Source organism: Bison bison, unplaced genomic scaffold (assembly GCF_000754665.1).
Source record: "Bison bison bison isolate TAMUID 2011002044 unplaced genomic scaffold, Bison_UMD1.0 scf7180017864299, whole genome shotgun sequence".
NCBI classification, from domain to species: Eukaryota; Metazoa; Chordata; class Mammalia; order Artiodactyla; family Bovidae; genus Bison; species Bison bison.
Window position 1 is genome coordinate 790,586 of NW_011494871.1, and position 22,888 is coordinate 813,473.

The window sequence follows — 22,888 nt, forward strand, 5'->3', positions numbered from 1 at the left end:
CCTTGGGCACCGCGCCACGTGCAGGGCCGCCTCGCGCCGGGAGCTGCGCGGCTGAGCACGTGTCCGCGAGGACCGGGGCAGCAGAGACGCTGCAGGTTTTAAGGCGCACCAAGAGACCTGGCGTTTGCACTTCACTGTACGTTTCACAAGCAGCAAGGCCCCGTCTGTTCCGCCTCCTCCGTCTAATGGGGAGATAGACATAGCCACCGCTGCGTTAGAGAAGGCCTTTAAATAAAACCCCGCACACCCTCCGCGGTGCGTCTGTCGGAGCCACGGTAGACCCCCGCCTAACACCGAGGGTTCCCGAGACCCGAAGACGTGGTCCCCGTGCTGAGACCGCCTACGAGCTGGGCAAACCCTCCCCTCATGAAGCAGCAGCGCTGTGTGCAACGACTCACGGGCGGGAGCACGGCCTCCGCGGAGCCGGGTCAGAGCCGACGCCTGCGCGCGGACTGGCGGTGCTTGCAGACCCCGAGCGGTGTCATGACTGTTCTCCCGCAGGGCCACCAATCCATGCAGCATCCCTGCCCGCTTTCTCCTCATCCTCCTTACCAATCCCGTCATCTTCCCACGTTACCTTCTATTGAATACTTTTAATCCTTTCTGGTATAAGGTGAGGATATAAATTAAAAACAGGTTTGCTATTCTGGGAATACCGTAATTTCCACTTTAAATACGGCCCCCAAGCTTACGGCAAACCATGCTTTCATTTTTTGTTTGGATGACAAGTCCACTACGCTGCGTACGTCAAAACCAGCTATAATTTAGGAAAGCAGCAGGAAAGAAAACATATATCAAGCTAAAAGAACAATAAATATGCACTGAGAGACAATAACTGACTTTTATGGCAGTATATTTTTTTTACAGAGGTAGTAGTGTTCCATACATAGGACACACTGCCTTGGCTTATTCAGCAGAAAGGCTTATTTATGTTAAAGCAAGTTATTTTTGGATTAAAACAGATAATATTTTAAGCTTTCAAAGTTTCAACTGCTTTCACCGTATGTGAGACAATAGTTATCTGCCATTTAATGTGTATTACTGTTTTTTTATTAAAGTGACCACAGTTGTCAGAAGTTCAAATAGTTACAACTCTTTCAGCTGAAACGTTTGCATTGTAATTTAATAGGTTTTGCAAATCATAGAAAAAATTTAAGATACCAAGAGGCAATTTTATTATCATTGAAACAAAGGGGAAACTGCAGGAATTCCCTGGCAGCCCCGTGGTCAGTATGCAGCACTTTTACTGCCAAGGCCCTGGCTTCAATCTCTAGTCAGGGAACTGAGATCCCACAAGCCATGTGGCCAATAAATAAATAACTAAAGGGAAACTACTCGTCAAGTAAACTGGACTAGAAAGATACATTCAAATCAATCTCAGTTCAGGAATTACTCCTTTTGTGTGGCCTGACTGTGAAGAAGGCTGAGCGCCAAAGAATTGATGCTTTTGAACTGTGGTGTTGGAGAAGACTCTTGAGAGTCCCTTGGACTGCAAGGAGATCCAACCAGTCCATTCTGAAGGAGATCAGCCCTGGGATTTCTCTGGAAGGAATGATGCTAAAGCTGAAACTCCGGTACTTTCGCCACCTCATGGGAAGAGTTGACTCATTGGAAAAGACTCTGATGCTGGGAGGGATTGGGGGCAGGAGGAGAAGGGGACGACAGAGGATGAGATGGCTGGATGGCATCACTGACCCGATGGACTTGAGTCTCAGTGAACTCCGGGAGGTGGTGATGGACAGGGAGGCCTGGCGTGCTGCAATTCATGGAGTCGCAAAGAGTCGGACACAACTGAGCGACTGATCTGATCTGATGACTGAGCGACTTCACTTTCACTTTTCACTTTCATGCATTGGAGAAGGAAATGGCAAACCCACTCCAGTGTTCTTGCCTGGAGAATCCCAGGGACGGGGGAGCCTGGTGGGCTGCCGTCTCTGGGGTCGCACAAAGTCGGACACGACTGAAGTGACTTAGCAGCAGCAGCAGCAGCATGATCCAACTAGTCCATTCTAAAGGAGATCAGTCCTGGGTGTTCTTTGGACGGACTGATGCTAAAGCTGAAACTCCAATACTTTGGCCACCTCATGCAAAGAGTTGACTCATTGGAAAAGACTGATGCTGGGAGGGACTGGGGACAGGAGGAGAAGGGGACGACAGAGGATGAGATGGCTGGATGGTATCACCCACTCGATGGACGTGAGTTTGAGTGAACTCCAGGAGTTGGTGATGGACAGGGAGGCCTGGTGTGTTGCAATTCATGGGGTTGCAAAGAGTCGGACATCACTGAGTGACCGAACTGACTGACTGATTGATGATACACATGACAGACCCGTAATCAATGAAAACCCTGAGAAGCTTAGCCAGACACTGAGTTTGTGTCTCCAGCCTGTACTCTGCCAGTCCCAACAGCTTCACCAGGTCAGTCCTGAGAAAGTACCAACAGGGGCAGTGCAGTTACGAGCAGTTGTGCAAATAAAACTGCGGCCTGAGAGACAGGGCTTACTCAGGGGAATATCTGAAGACTGACCTGGCAAAGCAATCAAGAGTGAACACTACCAAAACTTAAAACTACTAACTACTACAGGAATAAAAGTATTTAGCACGTCCCTGCTTAAACTCTCTCTGTGGGACTTCCTGGGCAGTCCAGAGGTCAAGACTGTGCTTCCAAAGCAGTGGTGAGGGGCCAATCCCACATGCTCCATGGCAAGACCACAATATATAAAACAAAACAAAACAAACCCCTCTCTTTCCTTCAGGTTTTTTTTTTCCTCCCATTTATCAGCTCTGAGAAGCGCCAATGACTTAATCACAGTTCATTCTCTTGCTAGATGTTAAAAATAATTTACACTGAAAGAGTTCAGCAGGATGTTGACTTATGTGCTAGAAATGACAGTGCTTGCTGCCACTGGTATTGTATGGTGTTTCCAAGCAAAAGATTTTCTCCTTGCTATCACCAAATACGCCCTTTGCTTCCACTTAAGTTTTAAAACAACTGCCACTTGAGATTACAGAGAATGCACAGGACCCAATCTGGGATCCTATGTTTAAGAAACATACAAAAATGTTTCATAATCTAATAATTCACCAAAGTCATCATTCATAAACCACACACTATAAACACACTGTACTTTAAGAGAGCACTAGGATTTTAAAGATGGTATCCAAGAAACACCACCAGACTTTTACATCCGCGGCCTCTAAGACCATCTACAGCTCCCTCCAATGCCAGGTGATGTACCTGGGTTAAGGTCCCCCCTTAGGAATGAAAGAACTCCACTTAATTCCTAAACAGCTTAATGTTTCTTTATCCATCCTTGGAGTAGAATTAAATCTCAACATAACCTAAAAAATCAACAAACATTCAAAGCAATATCAAGTTTAAAATAAAAACTTTACCTTTCACTGAATATGCCTACAAGATTTAGGATTAGGTAAAAAAGAAAGTCTGCCTAACACACAGCAGATGGTACTTTTCCATTTTTCCTGAAAAGTCAAGAACAATGACCCAACTACACTTACTACAAATATGCCTCCACTTCAGTGATTTAACTAATAACTCTGAAATCCTAAGAGGGTGAGCTGAGATAAAAACACATCTGCTCAATACAACAGAATATAAATGAAATTCTGATTTTCTCTCTGAATCCTGGACTAATCCTGTATTAATATTAGGGTTGGGTATTCTCCCAGAAGGTAATGCAATTCCCTATTTTTAACTGTGAAGATATGTCCTTGTGTTTTTTATTTAAAGTTATTTTGACTGTAACATCCCCAGGGTCAGTCATCCTCTGCTTGGCTGGTCAATGAAGGAGCACCATTCCATAAATTTCATATGGTAGTCTAGCTAAACTCCCATGAACAAATCACACATGATCAAAACAAAAATGTAATAAAAATATTTAGTGAAGACATTTTAACTCCCATTTATGAATTAAAAAATACAAATAAAATTTTATCAATTTGATATTCACCTTGTAACTGGCTCAATACACGGCCTTGATTTAAGTCCTAGAATCATACTATAGCATCTTTTGAAAAATTAAATGCAACTTTATATCTTTATTAATAATGTTAATAGAGGTAAATATTTAAACAGTATACTTATCCCTGGGTCTCTTAAAAAAACTGGAAAGTCAGTATAAGTTTAAAATTTTAATATTTATAAATTTAAAAAATTTTACACATGCTGAATGGTAGCAGTGCTAACATTTTGTGACCATTAAACCAGAAATGAAGCCAAAAAGCTCACTACCTGGAGCTTTCTCCTTTGTACAGAGAACGAAATCACAATACCAGTATTTGCAATCTGTCACCATCTTACGTGGTAGAAGACACCACACCAGGCAGGCCGGCGTGAGACACTGTGGGCACACCCCTCTCAGGTAATAGAGCGCAGACGCACTGCTGAATGTCAAGCTGGGACAGTCAGCCATCAGTACATTCTGACAGCTCCTAACAGCTGAGAGCCTAAGAACACAGACTGAAAAGAAAACCCAAGGCCAAAAGCTCTCCAATGCTGGGAACTCTGGGACCAGGTGAAGGGCAGATCACAGAGGGCAAGCGGGACAAAGATGGTTTGGGGTGAGAGCCGCAGGGGCCGACATGCGGCCCACATCTCGCCCCCACCGTGCATCCACCTTTACAAAGACTCATGTGCACAGAGCTGGAGGCAAGAAACAGATCACGTTATCCGTCCTCTGCAGGACACAGTGGATGCCCATCGTTAGGCTTTCATCTTTACCTGAACCAAATACAGTCTTTGGCTAAATGGCATGGATTCCCAGTATAATTGATCAGGAATACGTCACATTTCTTACATCTAAGTTAAAATGTTTAAAGTTCAATTTGAACTACAGCACTTCAAACTAATTTCAGCTCAGCAATATACCTAAGTTGGATATTTTAAAATTTTAGAATTATCAATTTTTAAAGAATTCTTAGATGCAGTGTTTTCAGAACATAGTTATTACCAAGTCAGAGAATATCCACTTACATTTAAAAATAATTTAAAACATTATTATTATTATATCCTCAAATCACCTATGCTGTTTTACAGAGAAATTTACAGAAAATTATAATATTAAGAACTCAAGATCCAAATTGGTTCCTTATTTTCTGGTTATGAAAAACCCCTAAGAAGTACTGAGGTTTCTTCTTCTGAACAGTTAATATTTTATTCAGGAACTTATAACAAGAATCATTGTCAGAGACAGCTAATTACTAAGATCTAAGGACAACACCTCTAACAGCAGAGGTGACAAACAGAAACAGGTAAAATTATGAAAATAACATTTTAAGGGTGCAACAGACCCTGCAGATGCTCAAACTTGAAATCCTTGAAATTGACAACTCATTTCCTTCAGTACTTGAGGGATTTTTACAAGTATTAACAGACATGGAGAATATGGTCATATCAGAAATACAAAGACTTGACATTTTTGGTAGAAGAGAAAATCCAGCCCAAGACAGTAAGGGAAGTTAAGTAATGCTGACTGGGGGAAAGATGTTTGGTTTTGAAATGCAAACTGTGAAGGAAAAAAAATAAAAGTAGTAACCACTTCCTCTGAACAGAGTTATGTAATGTAGTTAGAAACACTGTCTTCAAGGAAATAAGGCTAAATTGTTAAAACTAGTTTGAAAAAAACTGTGAAGTTAGGAAATATGCCATGATCTCCCGGCCCACGAAGACCCAAATTACTGTGCTGAAAAGACGCTGTCAGGCATGCCCCAGGCAGCCAGCCACCCAGGACTGCACACAGGACCTGCACGCTGACCAGTCCTTCCCACAGAGTCCGCGGGGGCTGCGCCTCCAGAGACAGAAGGGCCAAGGAAAAGAAAATGGAGAAAGAAAGAGCTGACAGCAGAGGTGAAAGGACACTGTCCGTGAACCAGATAAAGTATAAACACACTCATGTAGGAACTCAAATACACAATGGTGTCCCTTGAATGTATAAAAAAGGGGCACAAATAATGTTTTTGCTTTTAAAACTCCTTTGACAAGTCAGTTTTAATAGTAAAAATCAATTTACTAGAATTAAGCCAGTGTTCTTCTTGACACCCACTCAGCCAAGACCATTATAACAGAACCCTCCAAAACTGGGAAGCCAACACACATAGCAAAGTAAAACACAGCACCCAAACTGAACAGGTATCCAACCAGGAAAACACACACACAAACTCCCGGAAAGAGCCTGGCTCCAACCACCCAGGCTTGGTGGTGGCCCGTCCTTCCAGTCTGCCACTAACCCACAGTCTTAGGATACTTTCAGTACCATTTGGTCCAAGCTGAAGAAACTCTCATTTCAGCTGAATGGTTCCTAATGAAAACACAGTATCGTGACAGAATATGGGCAAATTTAGCAAAGACATCTCTGTCCAGATGCCCTGTTGTTTACCAAGGCAGTCCTTTTCACTTATCTTTCTTTTAAATAACAACTTGAGTACAGTCTTGTCACAGAGCCGACTGGCCCAGGTCGGCTGCATCTTGGCGCCCTTAGGCAGAGGGACAGAGATGTATTTAGATCACAACTGCTGGTCCCGAGGGCACTGGGACACTCAAACACCAGAACAACACAAATAAAAACAGAGTGACTCCTGTTGCCTCTGACTTCAAGTTCTCTAAGGGAAGGAAAGAGAACCCTAAAAGTAAATGCACTGTCCCAAGTATCTCAGGAAGGTGGTCACACGTGTACTTCTGGAAGAGGACACCAGCTTCCCCAGACATCTTCTGAGACGTTTCTGCTCCACCTCAGTTGTTAACCAGCCATGATCAAATAAGAGAACATTCCACAAAAAGCTGAGGCTTTGCTCTGTGTCCAGCAGTGGCTGCACAGGCTGGGGGCCCGTAACTGACCGGAGCACAGGGCCCTGCACCACACGCATCCTCTGTGACCATGCTGTGGGTCCTGACCCACAAGGGCCGGGGTCACACGCCTGCTGGTCATAAGTTCGCTTTCCTTTCTGTGATCTGAGCTGGCACACAGAGCTCAGGAGAGTATGACAGCAGTACACAAATCCTGATTAGAAAAATCAAAGGAGATCTAAGGTGAACTTTTTAATCTCTTAAGTTCACATGGCTCCTGTGAAATGAGGGTAATTACTGCTCTGACATCCCCACGTTTTACGTGTATGAACCAGCAATTCACATTCTTAAAAAGAGTTATTGCTTAAGCAAGCCATTCAGAGCAGAGTAACAGCCACGGACCACGAGGGTGGACAGAAACAGAAACGTACTCAGAAAGTTAGACTAGGTATGAATGAGCCTTTCATTTCACCCACAAAACCACGAAAACACAATCAAACGGGCCCTGGTGTTTAGCAGCCAACACCCTAAACCAACTCTGAAGCGTCAAGACTTGATTTCTTACTAAAACAATCTGCTTCTTCTTGTAATTTCTTCTCAAAATTAAGGCAATGAAATGGCTACAGTTCCTAAAGTTATTTTTATGGAACAAAAATAGACACACATTTTCCTCCTCTGGTTCAGGCATCAGAGCAGGTTCACAGGACCTGCAGTGGTCAGGCTGCCATGACCCAGCAGACAGGGGGCAATGGGAGGCCACAGACACCCACCCTGGTACCCTTCTCTGGTTGGAGCACTTGCCCCTCCCAAAGAAGGACCAGACTGGGCCGGGGATGGGGGGGCGCACATCGCTGGAAGCGTTCAGTGTCTCCCGCACTGACTGAAAGCTGCGGGATGGCAGAGGAGAGGAGCTTGTTAAAATGAAGAATCCAGGGTCCAACAAACAAACTCTAAGGGTCCATGGTTGGGCCCCGGGGTCCACCCTTTCAACCAACTCCTCGGTGATGTGCCGTCAACGGCCAGTGGCCGAGCAGACATCCAGTTGTCTGTAATGACAAGACTGGACGCTGGCGGCCACCTGATGCTCTGTCAAAGAGGGAAAAGGCACTGGGGATGTACTTCCTGGTGCCCACGTGTGTTTGCACACATACTGAGTTTCATTTGACAAAGTACAAGCCCTACGCCACAAGGCGGCTGACGCCTACAGCAGAAGCCGATTCGAGATGACTCTCCCCGCATCACACCCCGAGCTGGCAGGCTCTCCAGAGTCCGAGCGGCCGTGGGATTGATGAACAGGACAAGACTCTAGTCAACTCTCAGCAATTCAGTGCACTTCGCAGGAAGGGTCTGGTACAGCATAAAGCTTTGTTGTTTATTTTACACAAAGGAGACCACCAACATTTGCCATAAACTCTTCTAAACTCTTCAGGAAGGCCATCTTCTGCTTCCGGTCCAGCGCAGGGGGTGTGCTGCTCGCAGTCAGCTTGTTGAAGGCATCAGCTAGCCTCTGGTAAATGACTGGGTCTTGCTGACTCGACAGCAGTGTTTCCACTAGTTCCGAGTACTCTGCCTGTTGAAAAGAGAAGGGTGCAGAGCATCCCTAAGGTAAGTACAGAAGAGCATGACCGTCCTCAGATGCTACACAAAACACCAATCAGTGGGCTGCAGGGCCCAAAAGGCAGGCCAGCAGCTCTTCTGATCCTTGACACTTCCTGCTCTGAGCTTTTCCACTGCTAACTCACTGCTGTGTAACAAGCCTGTGAGGCAGACACAGCTGACACCCCTGCTTCACAGACAAAAGCTCTCCACAAAGAGAGGCAAGGACATACCCAAGACCAGAGGGCTTTGAGCAAGAAAGAGCCCAAGAACCCGCGTCCAGAGCCCAAAGGATCACCTACCTTGTGCCGCTATCTCTCCCTGCTGTTTCAAAGCACTTTTTTTTTTTGCATTTTACGATATTCTTGGTGGGTAGATTTATGGTAGACTCCTGGGCCCTAAGTCTTCAAGCTGACTCCCAGGTTTCCTGGAGGTCGATGCAGAAATCCTACCCGCAGAGCAACGACACAGCACTTGCATCAAGTGCAGACAGGAGCGGGGCGGGGGGTGGGGAGGGGCATGGCCCGGCCTCCCCTGCAGCAGAAGGGAGGTGTGCTCCGTGCTCAGTGGCGTGGGGCGGTAGTGGGCGTGGTTTCCCTGCCTGTGACGCCCTCCACAATAAAGCCTGGCACGGCCAACAGGGTGCGGGTTAAGGGAACGCAGGCAGGGCAGCTTTCTAAAATAAGCACCATGAAAAAAGCGGGTGTTACTCCTTCTCCTGAGTTTCTCGGGGCATCGTGAACCCAAGTGGGGAAGCCAGATGCTAAACCCATCTGGACAAGAGGGGTGAGGCACACACCCCACCCCACCCCCCAGCATGGAGCTGGCCTAACTGCCCCCAGGAAGGCAGGCCTGTGCACAGGGACTGAGTGTACACACACACACATCACTAGCCTGACGCCCTGCCCTCTTTTCTACGACATGTGCCTGTGTTTTCTAAAATGCCACCAAGATGTAATGGTTTATGTCCAGGGGTGGAGGAAAGGTGGCAGAGGGAAGGAAGCAGGTAATGGAGGAGCACCCCTCCCCTAAGCTGGGCACCACATGTGGCAGAGGTGAGAAGAGTCCCTGAGCCCTCTGGAGCCAGGTGCTGCAGGAAGGTGGTCTTTAAGTAGCATGTGAGGCTCTTCAAAACCTACCCTGGGTCCTAGGCCCAGCAAATGCACAGCCTCTGTACCTACCCTGCACCCACAGGCACCCCCTCCACTGGGAAGGGGGACAGGGAGCTGTGGAAGATGGGCATGCCCGCCCCGTCAAGGGGGCACTGCACATGCCCTCCAGGCTCCAACCGCCCACAGCTGTCCACCCTGTCCTAGGAGACGACACACTGCGGCTTTCCATGCTTCCTGAGCGCAGACTCCTCGGGGTCCCCAAGCAAAACTGGGTATCTTGTTTCCTTGCACATCTGTGAGTTCCTCAAGGACAGAGACCGTGTCTTCCAGCACAAGTGTTCAGGACAAGTTTTAGGGTAGCCATCAAGCAAAGGATGGTAATGACAGTGGAGAAGGGAAAGTAACTACTTATGAACAGCTTGTCAGATAAACATGGAGAACGCCCGAGCTACAGAGAACAAGGCTTCCAGGAAGGAGCAGACACACGGAGGCCCAGTCCCTGAGAACAAGCGGCCCATCCGTCCAAAACCCCCACCCCGGCCACATGAGCCAGGAGAGGCCCAGGGACACGCCAGTACCTGGTGCAGGCACACCAGCGTGTAGAAGGCCTCGCCGGCCGCGGTGGTCATCTCCGTGCTGTGCTTCTGCAAAACCAGCATATCAAACACCAGCTGAAAGACACAGGAACACCTCTCAATAAAGACACGGACGACCGTACCACCCTTCAGTGCCTCCCCATTCCAAGAGGGAAAAAGAAGGTGGTAGTTATTCTTGTTTATTAAGTAACTCTAAAAAGTAAAGAAATGGTTTTCTAAAAACCCAAGGACAAACGTGAAGATGTTATTGCTTGCTGTGGTAAATGAAGTTATCTGATTATTGAATTCCTGGTACAGTCACCACGTGGAATTTCAAGAACACAAAGCAACACAGGAGTGGTATCCAAGGATGCTAGGAAGCTGAGCTCCAGAAACCACAGTGGAAAGAAAGACAGCCTTGTCAGGGATAAAGCTGTCGGCACCGGCTGGTGGGAAGGCCCAGCACCTCACCTTAAGGAAGTGCCTCGTGGCCAGGAAGAGGGGCGCGTCGGTCTCCTGGGCTTTTGCACACTGCTCAGCTAATGGAGTCAAGGCTTCCAGGCACAGCTGGCAAACCTCCGAACTCATTCTGATCACCACGGTCAAAGAACAATGAGCACAGAGAGCTGTGACTCAGAACACAACACTTAGAGTGTCAGCCAGTGGACGGCTGTTCTAGAAGTGAGCGCACTGAAGTGAGTACGTGGGAATCTGCTGTGGGAGATGAGAGACGAGGATCCGCACTGTGGCCCAGCCTGCCCGCACGGGTCTGGGGCCCAGGACTGGGGGTTTCCATGTGCCCTGACTGCAATGCACACAACCGAGTAGGACCAAGATCAGAGGCCAGCAACAGGGCCCGTCCACTGACTGGGCTCCGTCAGACAGGACTCTGGGACCAGGGACCAGAGACCCTGGGATCTGCAAAAGGAGGCCAAGGTGAGGCAAAGTCACAAAGAAACACAGCATCATTGTACCTAAGAGACGCTGCTTTTCAAGAAATAAGACTGAACAACAAAACGAAAAACACAACTCCTGAAAATGCTTCTTCAAGCACCCTCTTTCCCCAGTGCCACGTGCTCATGACACGCATTTAAAGGATATGATGTCATTCCTAGTTCCAGCGAGTACATCAGACTTTTAAAAAGATCTTCAGGAAGCTGTGGTATTTTCTCAGGAAAAATCTCACAGATAAATGTGATTAATTTGTAGTACTGATTACACAGAGTTGGAAACTGAAAAAGAAATATTAAATATTTAGATGTTCAATGATACCTGTTTTCATTAGTGGAACAAAACATTAAGCATCAAGCTTCTAACCGTTTGTTTTAAACACATACAGGATACAGAAAACACAAAGACACAAGATGGTAAAAAAAAGTTACAATAAAGCAAGTATGTTAGGAACTAATAGATCTTGTGCTGGGAACTAACAACCCTCACCCTGACCCTCAACTGTACACACCCCTCAGGGTCTCTCTCTGTCCCCTTTCTGTGTACACACACTCCTCAGGGTCTGCCTCCCGTTCTGTGTACACACGCTTCTCAGGGTCTCCCCCCACTCTGTGTAGCACATGCTCCTCGAGGTCTGCCTCCCCATTCTGTGTACACACACTCTTCAGGGTCTGCCCCACATTCCGTGTAGCACATGCTCCTCAGGGTCTCCCCCCATTGTGTGTATACACTCCCCTCAGGGTCTGCCCCACATTCTGTGTATGCACACGCCCCTCAGGGCCTCCCCCACCATTCTGTGTGCACACACGCCCCTCAGGGTCTGCCCCCCGATTGTGTGTACACACATGCTGCTCAGGGTCAGCCCCACCCCACCTTCTGTGTAGCACACGCTCCTCAGGTTCTGCCCTTCCCCCCATTCTGTGTAGCACCCAGCCCCCTCTTCCTCTTCCTCCTACTCCTGGATGGTTCTGGGGTGGGCGGGAGAGAAGGGGTGTGAGGCCTTGTCACCAGCACACCCTCAACATAGACTGGTGAGAGGAGACAAGGCCCAGTGCAGTGAGACACAGGGAGCATGACCAGCTGAGTGAGCCCTGCTCTCTCCATCTGCTTGTCCAGGAGCGGCTGGGATGTACCCTGCTGCCCAGCCCCTCAGCCTGGGCATGTGCTGGGAAAGTACCAGAGGACACACCTACACATACAACCACACACACAACCTACTGTATCTGCTGTACACAAGCGGCCAGCAGATACTAGCACTCGGTCTCTAAAAGACCCAGTCCTTCCCTGGCACCGAGGGACCAATGGGCACAGGGCTGGGGCAGGCACAGGTGTGAAGGACACAGCATAGTAACACGCAGGCTGTTTTCAGGCACATTTCACAGGTACTAGCCCCTTAATTAAATCAGACACGCACTTGTGTTCCGGTATCCTGAACCTTCACGTTCAAGAACGCATGGTTTCAACGTTCCCATTCCTCTCTTCACGTACCTTCAAGAGGTCCTGTGACATCAAGGGCAGGATCAGGTTCACTCCATATAACACAACGTCGGCTGCCGACACAGATCTGCTCGCTGCTGGCCCAGGCTCCTGGCCTCTGAACACTTCATCTGCAATGTGACAACAAAGCGGTCTTACAGCTGCAACATCAACAGACGGATATGCTCTCCCACCTGACAGTGAAAGTGGAGTCACGCCCCAGGACAAAACAAATCCACGGGAGGATGACACAGACACCCGGGTCCTCCTTTCCTGCTTCGCTCTAAGGGTCTGAGCACTGGGTGCAGGTATTCTGTGTTGACATTATCGTTCTACAGCGATGAAAGTAAAACTAATGCTTCATCAACGTTTTTTGAAAAGTAAAGTTGACTCCACTGACACAATATTGTGTCATATTGTGGAGTAAATTATTTCCATAGCAGTAGTCATTTTTCTCCTAGGTATGTGGGATTTTTCTAAGCTGAAAAGGAATGGAGAAAAACACTGGAATATTACACAAAATAGAGGTTTTTTTTAAAAGTTGCTAATATGACAAATAATTATTATTCTTAATCCAAAAATGAGGCATAAATTACTAAGACTCTTAAGACCTAAATGGATGAAGGACCAAAACCCATAATAAACATCTAAGAAACTGTATTTCAAATGTTCAATATTAGGAAAACAGGTGGGTTAACATGCAACCATGAGAAAGTCATGAGATGTGTTAATGACAAGGGAAAAGCTAACAATGAAAAAGGCAGAATATAAAATTATATTTGGACTATGACCATAAAAAAATTGTACAAAATAACCCAAAGAGAAATTAACAAAAAGCAATTGAAACAGCTGACTCTGGATTAAGTCAAAGGATGGGTGATTTTTCCGTCTCTATATTTCACATCTTTTCTACTATGAGCATATTACACTCACAACAAGGAGGAAAAAAAAATGGGGTTAAAAAAAAAAACCCTACCTCTACTTAAAAATCATGTTTTCAGTGTAATTCTGTCCTTCTCTCCAGAGGCTCAGCTCTAGCTGGGAGGACCCTACCATCCACAGCCGGGCACTGCTGAATCTCGGCCCCACTGGCAGGAAGCCTGGGCCGCTCGTGGGGCTCCCTGCGCCCCACACCTGCTCAAGGGACAGGCTCTGGGCCTGGACTGTGGCACTTGGCTCTGCAGCCGCCGGCTCCCCCAGGAACGTCGCTCAGAGGCTCACTTTCAAATGTGCTTTGATATCTCACCCAGTGTTATTAATTTTATTTCATAATATTAAAATATTTTCTATCTTATCTCACCTATTATCTTTATTTTTAAAATAATCACTTAAAAACATTCTTTTCAATTTTACCATCTGTTTTATCAGCTAATGCTGCTGCTTTATCATTGTGTACTTTAACTGTCTTCATTTTTTTCCTTCTAGATTTCAACTCTACCCACCTTTATTCTTTTTAACTTTATTTAGTACTTTCAATCCTGAGCATTTTGGCCTCAATTTCTTTTCTAACGGGTTATTATGATTTTAATCCTTTTTTTATTCTGAAAACCTGCCCATCCACAGTGACCCATAACCTCTTTTCCATGGCTCACTCCTGGGGGGGGGGCCTTGGGTCTTCTGTCCCCTCCGAATGCCCTTCACACAAAGCTCTCTGTCCCTCCCAATCTCAGTTCTCAACTCCAACTCCAGTCGGGGCTCAGGGCTCACGTACTATGGTCCACACTCCCCTCAGAAGTCCACACACTAATGGGCACAGTGCTCGAACCTCAGCAAGTCGTGTCATACACACCCTTCGAGGGAAAGGTCAGGACAGCGTGAGGTGTTACAGGGTCACCTGATCTAGGAAAGGTGACGCAGTGCCAGCCTGAAGGAATCAGGAACCCCAGGACCAACACCCGTGTGAGCAGCCAGGCCTGGAGACAGTGGGCAGTGAAGGCCCGTCATCTCAGGGCCCTGACACAGGGCAGACTGCCAGAAACCACTGGCGAGTGGACAGGAAAGTGACCAGTGCAAAGAACAGTGTCCAGTGTCAGGTGTGCTGAGCCCAGGGTGTGGGAGGTTTCTGAGGAGACAGCAGTACCCATGAGGTCGAATCACCCAGACGCACTGGCCTGTGACAGCTGAGGTGACAAGACCGTAAGTGACGAGAACAGGTATCAGGAGTACCTTGCAGCTCATCGTTAACCCACCTGACTGGACAGGCACTGACTATCACACCCCCTCTACAGTGAGGGAGGCCCAGCACAGCTAACAGACTTCCCCCAGGTCCTGCTGGTGGGGAGGCCCCAGTGTAGGGTTTCACAGAGTGGTGTGCCAGCACCCAACTTCAGTGGCTCCCAAGACGCACTGACCAAGGGCTCAGGTTCCCTAGGCATACCTCAGAGGACACAGAGGAGAGAGTCAATAAAACTAACTCTGAAGACAATGGCTCTGGAATCCCATGTGGGGATGTGAGCACCAGCCCTGCTAGCTGTGAACCTCTGCGCAAGTGGCACAGCCTCTCTGTGCTGTGTCCTCCTCCCTCACATGAGTGAGCAGTGGTGCCAGCCTCAAGCTGCTGGATAGGAGCATGCCTGGCACCAACCGGAACCTTGTGAAGGGCAGACACCAGCACTGACGTCCCTGGAAGAGGAGAGCCTGGCACACGGGGTGCTGGGCCTCCACCCCGCCCCCACAGCCACAGAGACCAACTCTGCCTACCGTGTGAAGGGAGCTTCCCGGGGAGGCCACACCAAAGCCTCGCACACATTACCTGTGTCACTGAAATCTATGAACTCTTTGGACAGAAGGTTGGTCAGAAGCTCCATGATGAGGAGAAGGTCCTGGTACTGCTCCTCCTCGGCCGTGACATCAATTCTCTGCCGCCCCAAGTTATTCTTTGAATACACTTGCAGCAGAGTGAGGCAGGCTTCATACAAGTTCATGGCTTTGGACTGGAAAAAAGCAGGCAGAAGTTATGCTACTGGGGAGAACCTGGCTGGGAAACAAACATAAATATCAAAGAATATTTAAATTTGGATATAATAAATTTACTCTAAATTCTGACAGTTGCTCTAACACTTGTTTTAAACTATATTAAAGCATTAAAAAAAATGGAAAAGCATAAGATTACAGTTGCATTTAAAGTACTAGTAGTATTCTAACATAAAATTTGACACTTTGTGTGCATTTGATATTACACATGAGAAGACAATATGATTTTGGCAACAGAACTGCTTTACTACTTCAACTTCTTGTATGACAAGCTTTATTTTGAAAATGGTTTAACTTGCAGAAGCACAGAGTACCAAAGATTAGAATAAACAGCCCTAGCCTAACCACTGAACAACGTACCTGTGATGACACTTAACACCATTTACAGAATGAAACCTCACTTTTGAGCAGTTTCCTTTGATCTAATGGAGAAGGAAATGGCAACCCACTCCAGTATTCTTGCTTGGAGAATCCCACGGACAGTGGAGCCTGGCAGGCTACAGCCCGTGTGGTGGCAGAGTCAGACATGACTGAGCGACTAAACCACCACTTTGATCTAACAGCAACAACAACAAAACACAAATCGGGAACATCTTTGCTGACTGAATATAAAAGAACTTAGTCTGTCTAAACATTCATCTGATAACAAAACAAAGACACAAATCACCATCTCAGATTCTAAGTCCTAGAGTTCCACCACAGAGAACTTGGTTACAATTTTTTACCATAATCCAACTGTTTTATCAAATAGTCTTCATTTGAATAAGGAGTAAAACACTAGTCAAAAGAAATGACTGATCATTAACATTTTCAGGGCAAGAATTTACATTCATTCAATGAACCATCCTCTGAACTCTGAATTTTTGAAAATAGTTTTTTTGAACGATGCTTTGGGGGCACAAGAATATTATTTCAAATAACGTTCACTCAGTGTGAAGTATCTGTTACCCTGTTACACAGCTCTCAGGAGCTCTGATCTGGAAGGGACCAAAGACTCACCTCTCCAAGATAGCATATCTGCTTATGCGCAACTTCAACAAAAACTTCTATAATGAGGTTGACTGTCTCTGGCGTGTTTTTGTAAACTTCCATCAACCCAATGCAATTGGTAAGGAAGTCCATAAGAAAGTTAAAAAGGATGGCCACGTTGTCCACCTGGGTGGCTTCAGCAATGCCGCACAGGGCCTCCAGCGTGGCCGTGATCTCCTGCTTCACCTCCTCCTGCTGGCATGTCTGTGGGAAGTTCTCCTGGTTTATTACTCTCAAGAACCGCTGCTGAAGTGGCTGAAGAACCTAGAAAATAAAGCATGGGTTTTCTAAACATGTGACTCCCAAGTTTTTTCAATTTGGACAAATATTCACTTTCCATAACATTTCTAATTGTTGGAGGCAAAAGCGCAGAAAACAAAGGTGATCCTAACTTCTGTCAAACAAATCACCCAGCAGCACATGGAAAGGTGCTCACATGATGAGGCAACAGGAAAACCAAGTCAAAACTCTGTGAAATACCTCACACCTGTCAGAGTGGCCATCCTCAGAAAGACAAGAAACAAGTGCCGGTGAGGATGTGGAGGAAAGGGAACCTCCATGCACTGTCAGTGGGAACTCGAGTTGGTGCAGCCACTATGGAAACAGTATGGTGGTTCCTCAAAAAATTAAAATTAGAATTAGCACATGATCCAGTCATTCCACCTTGGGTATTTATCTGAAAAAAAGAAACACTAATTCAAAAAGATACATGCACCCGATGTTCACAGCAGCACCATTTACAACAGCCAAGATGAGGCAGCAATCACCTTTGGCAGCAACCGTCTGTCCACTGACAGACAAATGGGGAAAGAAGGTGACGTACATACACACAGTGGAATATTACTTGGCCATAAGAACAAGGAAATCATGCCATTCATTTATGGAGGGAGGAACAAAGGCACAAACTTCCCGTTACAGGATGAGGAAGCACTGGGAAGGGTCTGGGAGGGGTCACCCTGGAGATTGTGAATATGTGACCCTGCGTGCAGAGTCTGGGAGGAGGTCATCCTGGAGACGGTGGACATGTGACCCCAGGTACAGGGTCTGGAGGGAGTCACCCTGGAGACTATGGACATGTGACTTCAGGTGCAGGGTCTGGGAGGGGTCACCCTGGAGACTGTGGAGGTATGACCCTGTGTGCAGAGTCTGGGAGGAGGTCACCCTGGAGATTGTGGGCATGTGTCCCCAGGTACAGGGTCACATGTTCAGGCCCCTCTTGTATACCATACATGATGCGACTACAGTTAACCGCTGCTGTAGGAGATGTGGGAAGGTTAAGAGAGGCAATCTCAGGAGTTGTCATCACAAGAAAATAAATGTTCTTTAATTGCTTCTTCTTTTTCGGTACCCATGAGATGATGGATGCTAACTAAACTTACTGCAGCACTGCACTTCACAACATATGTAAGTTAAACCACTATGCCGCAAACCTTAAAGTTATACAGTGATCTATGTCAATCACATCCCAGTAAAACTGAAATAAAGAAGTTACTGTTTATGAAAAAGCATGTAAGTGCATGCGATCATCTTCCTTCCTTCAGTAATTTGAGAAGAAAAAGAAAAAAACATGACTTCCTCAATGCCATTCACAGAATTCTGTTACTATTCTCATCTCTTTTCCATTAGGGGGAAAAAAAAAGATCCTTTATAAAGGTCCAGAGTGTAGATATTTTAGACTTCATAGGACACACTATCTCTGGCCCAACTACTCAATTATGATTTCACTGCAGTGTAGAAGTAGCCAAGGAGAAGATGTAACTGATTAAGCGTGACTGTATTTCAATAAAACTTTATTTATAAACTCAGACAGCAGCCAGATTTGGCCTGCGGGCTGCAGTTGCCAACCTCTGTTATGGGTGAAGATCAATAAGCTCTGAGTCTGTCTCTTTCCTTACCAACTCCTCTTGGCACAGACCATAACTCCAGATACTGAGGCCCGCTGTGGGTACAAGTAAATATGAATAATCATGAAGAGGATGTCTTAATACTATTTAAAGCTGCACGTACGATAATAAATTTAAATAGAAACGGGACTGGGCTGGTTTTTGATCCAGTTCTAAAGTCCATTGCCTATTTCTGTTCTTATGCCCTTTCTCAAGCACTGAGAGCATCCAATCACAGAGATGACAGACTGCTAATTCTCAGTGCCAGTTGAAACCTTCTTATATAAGACAGTGTGTCCAGGGTGGCTGCTATGGGTTGAACTGCATTCATGCTGTGTTCAGTCATGTGTCCAACTCTTTGCAGTCTCATAAACTGTAGCCCGCCAGGTTCCTCTGTTCATGGAATGGACCAGGCAAGAATACTGGGGTGGGTTGCCATTTCCTCCTCCAGGGGATTGTTCCAACACAGGGATCAAACATAGGTCTCCTACATCAGCAGCTGGATTCTTTACCACTGCACCACCTGGGAAGCCCATGGGTTGAATTACATCCCCCCAAATGGAAATGCTGACGTCTGAACCCCTAGCACCTCAGAACACGACCTTATTTGGAAACAGGGCTATTTCAGAACCCCCACAGGTGACATGGCTTCCCTGGGGACACTGAGACACCAGGGCTTCCCTGGTAGCACAGCTGGAAAAGAATCCACCTGCAATGCGGGAGACCTGGGTTTGATCCCTGGGTTGGGAAGATCCCCTGGAGAAGGGAATGGCTACCCACTCTGGTATTCTGGCCTGGAGAATTCCATGGACTGTATAGTCCATGGGGTTGTAAAGAGTCAGACACAACTGAGCAAATTTCACTTTCACTTCATGGGTGATGCAGAGATGCCATGCAGATAAGGGGGGCCATTACCTCTGTCCAGTACTGCTGCTTGGTTTCTGTGTCCATGTGTGCAAACCCTCCCAAGACAAGCGCCTTCATCAGCGTCCTCTGCACAGGGCTGGACAAGAAATTCAGAGGTGGGCTTCGGCTTGCAAACTGCTTGGCTAAGTTCCACCAGTTTTCACACTGAATGACTAAGTTTGCCCTGCAGGGAGAAACGACAGGCGTAAAATGCATTACTTACTTACCCTGCATGGACACTCAGTAACAAAAGTGGAAAACAACTGGATTTAACTACTTTTTAAAGTCCAGCATAGTAAACTTGGTACAGACTTGGAAGTCTTGTATTCAAAGCCAATTAGCCATTTGTCAAGGTAAAATTCATTTAATCTCTCTTAATTACCAGTTTCCTCATCTGTAAAATAAAGATAATGGGAATAACAGCTCTGAACCTCAGGAATGAAACTGATAAGACATGCAGATGCCACACGTGCAGTGTCAGGAGCAGCACCTGGTAAACCATGAGAATGCAACAAACAGCAGCCAACAACAGGAGTAATCACAACCATGGACCCACGGAGTAAGAAAACTGAAAACATTCCCAGAATTTGTTGTAGAACACACTACAAATTTTATTCTGTGAAATTAAAATAATTGTTAAATTACCAGTTTTTCTCATCTTTAAAATGGGGTAATACTAATGGGATACCTGAAAATTCAAATTAGACCACTCTACTCCTAATGTGGGAGAGACCTCTCTGCATTTGTTCCAACGGTTTGATACATTTACTAAAGCAGCGGTGCCCAGCCATTCTGGCACCAGGGACCAGTTTCGTGGAAGACCATTTTCCCACGGACAGGGGCATGGTGTAGGGGTGGTTTGGGGATGATTCAAGCGCATCTCACTTGTGCTCCTGCCCCCTTGCCTGACAGGAGGCGGAGCTCAGGCAGCGGTGCCAACGATGTGGAATGGCTGTAAATACAGATGAAGCCCGCTCACCTCCTGCTGGGAGGTCAGGTTCCCAACAGGACATGGACAGTACCCGTCCATGGCCCGAGAGCTGGGACCCCCATTTTAAACACTGCTCCAAAACCGCAGGGTCTCCCTGGACCTCGGGACCGGGCGACTGTCCGTCAGTGGGAAAGCCTCTCCTGACCTGACAGGTGGGTCAGCGTCTGCTCACCTCTCCCTTCTCTCCACCAGCGTGACAAGCAGCTGAACCGTGTCGTCCGCAAGGCCCTGCTCGCTGCTGCACACCGAGAGGTTGCTGAGGACCTTCTGTAAGAGGTAGCCAACAATCCACTGAGAGCCCTCTGTGTCTGCTCCAAATGCTGTGCTGAATGGCACGCTTATCTTCAGAGAGAAAACAAATATTTTAAGGTCAGAAAGACCTGCTGAAAAGAAAGGAAGAAAAACCCACAGAGAAATCAAACTGAAATTAGCACTAAACCTGAAGTACCTCGCACCAATTTTCTATAGGTATTCATTTCCTGAAGTCCAGAAAGGACACCCTTAACCCACAGATGTTCCCCACTGTGGCTTTTCTGTTAGCTTTAACTATTCTCATACCAGGAACATAGGCACGTACTTACATTAAATGCAGAGAACATAAATTAATCCATTCCTAAATAGTACTCTGAACTTCACAGAGCTTAAAGTATGCAGAATCACATGATACACTCTAGGAAAAGTTAATTAAACAGCACGCTGTCCACACAGTGTGGAAGACGCTTGGCTATTACTCACATGCTGATAAGAAAATCACCAAGAAAACTGTTTTCATTTCTCTAACTCCCATCTTCATAAATGCAAACCCAGTCAAGTGGTGCCACATTCTGACCTGATCGTACAGCTTCTCATCCACCAGGAGGTAAGTCTTTGCCCAGCGCTTTAGAAACCAGACAATGTCTTTGCCCATCTGAGGGCTTAGCAGGTGTGTGAGGTCAGCCCTTATTGCCCGAGACTCAACTTCTGAAACTCTGAGGATGGCAGACAATAGCCTGTGGGCACAAAAAGGAGGTCATGTGTTTCTTTCTTTCTTTACTGGCTGTCTAACCATATTTTTCCCCCTAAAAGCCCTTATCTGTTTCTCAACTCTCTGATACTGTCTTCAAGAGGGTTGGAGACTCATCTGTGTCTCTGTCTTATTGCTGACCTTTCAGGAAGCAGGAAGAAAGAAAACAAAGTCATGGCTAGAGACACCTTCTGCTGGGACAGAGCACACGTGAATCTACCATGTACAGATTCAAGATGGAGAAGTGCATGAAGTTAGCCACGCAGAGTAAATGCAACTTAAAACTCCCACTGTTGGCACTGCTCTCTTTTCACATGCTGGCTATTTTATGGTGTGCACAGGCACAGCTAAGTGACCCATCTGAATATTGAGTCTTGTCTCTAAATCTGACAGTCTTATTTACTTTCTAAAAAACTTGATTAGTAATGGAATTTTTCAATAAAAATGTTGCACGTATGGTCCTTTCTGAACACTACAGAGTTCATACCCTGTGCAGTATTCACATAGCAGGATATGCGGTTAAGTAAAAAAAAAGTCTTTGTTCTGCGTTTGGGAGGGGACACAAGCGATGTCCATTTAACTTGACTTTGGCTAAAAGGCAAAGCAGTGAAGGACTGAAGGGGAGGAACTCATCCTGACACCCCTTCAGCAGCTTCAGTGCAGAGGCAAGACCGCTCCTCTCGGGACAGAAACCCCCTCGCTACATGGAAGCTCATGGACAGTTTTAGCTCCTGACCAAATCAGCTACTGAGAAGCACCTCCTGCCATGACTGCTCCCTGCTGCCCAGCTCCTTCCAGGCCTGTGACACCACCCCAACCCCCCACACCACAAGGTCCTGCCCCCAGAACCTCTTACATCTCACTGTATACACACGTATATATATATGTATATGTATATACAATGCTCTGCCAACAGTGCTAAGAGTTAAGAGAGTATATGAACAAAAAATAACCCAACAATTTCACAACTCATTTTAAATTGGCATATCAAATTTTTTCCATTAATTATTTAAATGATATAATTTGCAGCTTCACAGAATCTGAACTAAGTAATTACAGTGGCCACTTGAATGTATGCATTGGAATTTAATAATCAGAGAATTCTGACACCACCATCATTCATTTGAAAAATAAACAAATTGTTCTTTTAACAGTTGGAAACTTTATACTCTTTCTCTCCTTAAATTTTTATTTCTATTTCATTCCCCATAAAATATTATCCTAACACAATAAATGTTTATACTCACTTTATTGATCATACCGTATACTTCTCTGAAACAAGTATATAAAGATATTAAAATACAATTCTTAAAAATTTCCCATGATAAGACTGTGCTAAAGATGTCCTCTGGATTAAGTTATCATTACAATACTTATTAATACACAACTAAGCAAAATGTAATGCCAATTTAAATAAATTAAACACATTTATTAAAAAAAATTCTGTACAATACAGCCAAAATCTCCTAACTATACATGTTACATAAACTTTAAAAATTGTGAATCACTATATTGTACAGCTGTAATTCATATAATATTGGAGGCCAATTATACTGCAATTTAAAAAACATACACAAAGATGTATGTATCT

At 46.0% G+C, this 22,888-nt stretch overlaps 1 protein-coding gene across 3 annotated transcripts in view; it reads right to left on the reverse strand.

Moving 5' to 3' along the window:
- Positions 1 to 4,039: 4,039 nt before the first annotated feature.
- Positions 4,040 to 22,888, reverse strand: part of XPO4 (exportin 4) — a 74,658-nt gene continuing 55,809 nt past the window's right edge. For all 3 annotated transcript variants that reach the window (XM_010851185.1, XM_010851186.1, XM_010851187.1), the window contains 10 exons: positions 21,124 to 21,283; positions 20,467 to 20,636; positions 19,313 to 19,487; positions 16,485 to 16,778; positions 15,265 to 15,445; positions 12,525 to 12,643; positions 11,187 to 11,317; positions 10,557 to 10,674; positions 10,089 to 10,181; positions 4,040 to 8,372 (listed from right to left, as the gene is read on the reverse strand). In XM_010851185.1, coding sequence (XP_010849487.1) covers positions 8,175 to 8,372; positions 10,089 to 10,181; positions 10,557 to 10,674; positions 11,187 to 11,317; positions 12,525 to 12,643; positions 15,265 to 15,445; positions 16,485 to 16,778; positions 19,313 to 19,487; positions 20,467 to 20,636; positions 21,124 to 21,283 — 1,639 coding nt within the window. In that variant the 3' untranslated portion in view covers positions 4,040 to 8,174. The remainder of the gene's footprint in view (positions 8,373 to 10,088; positions 10,182 to 10,556; positions 10,675 to 11,186; positions 11,318 to 12,524; positions 12,644 to 15,264; positions 15,446 to 16,484; positions 16,779 to 19,312; positions 19,488 to 20,466; positions 20,637 to 21,123; positions 21,284 to 22,888) is intronic.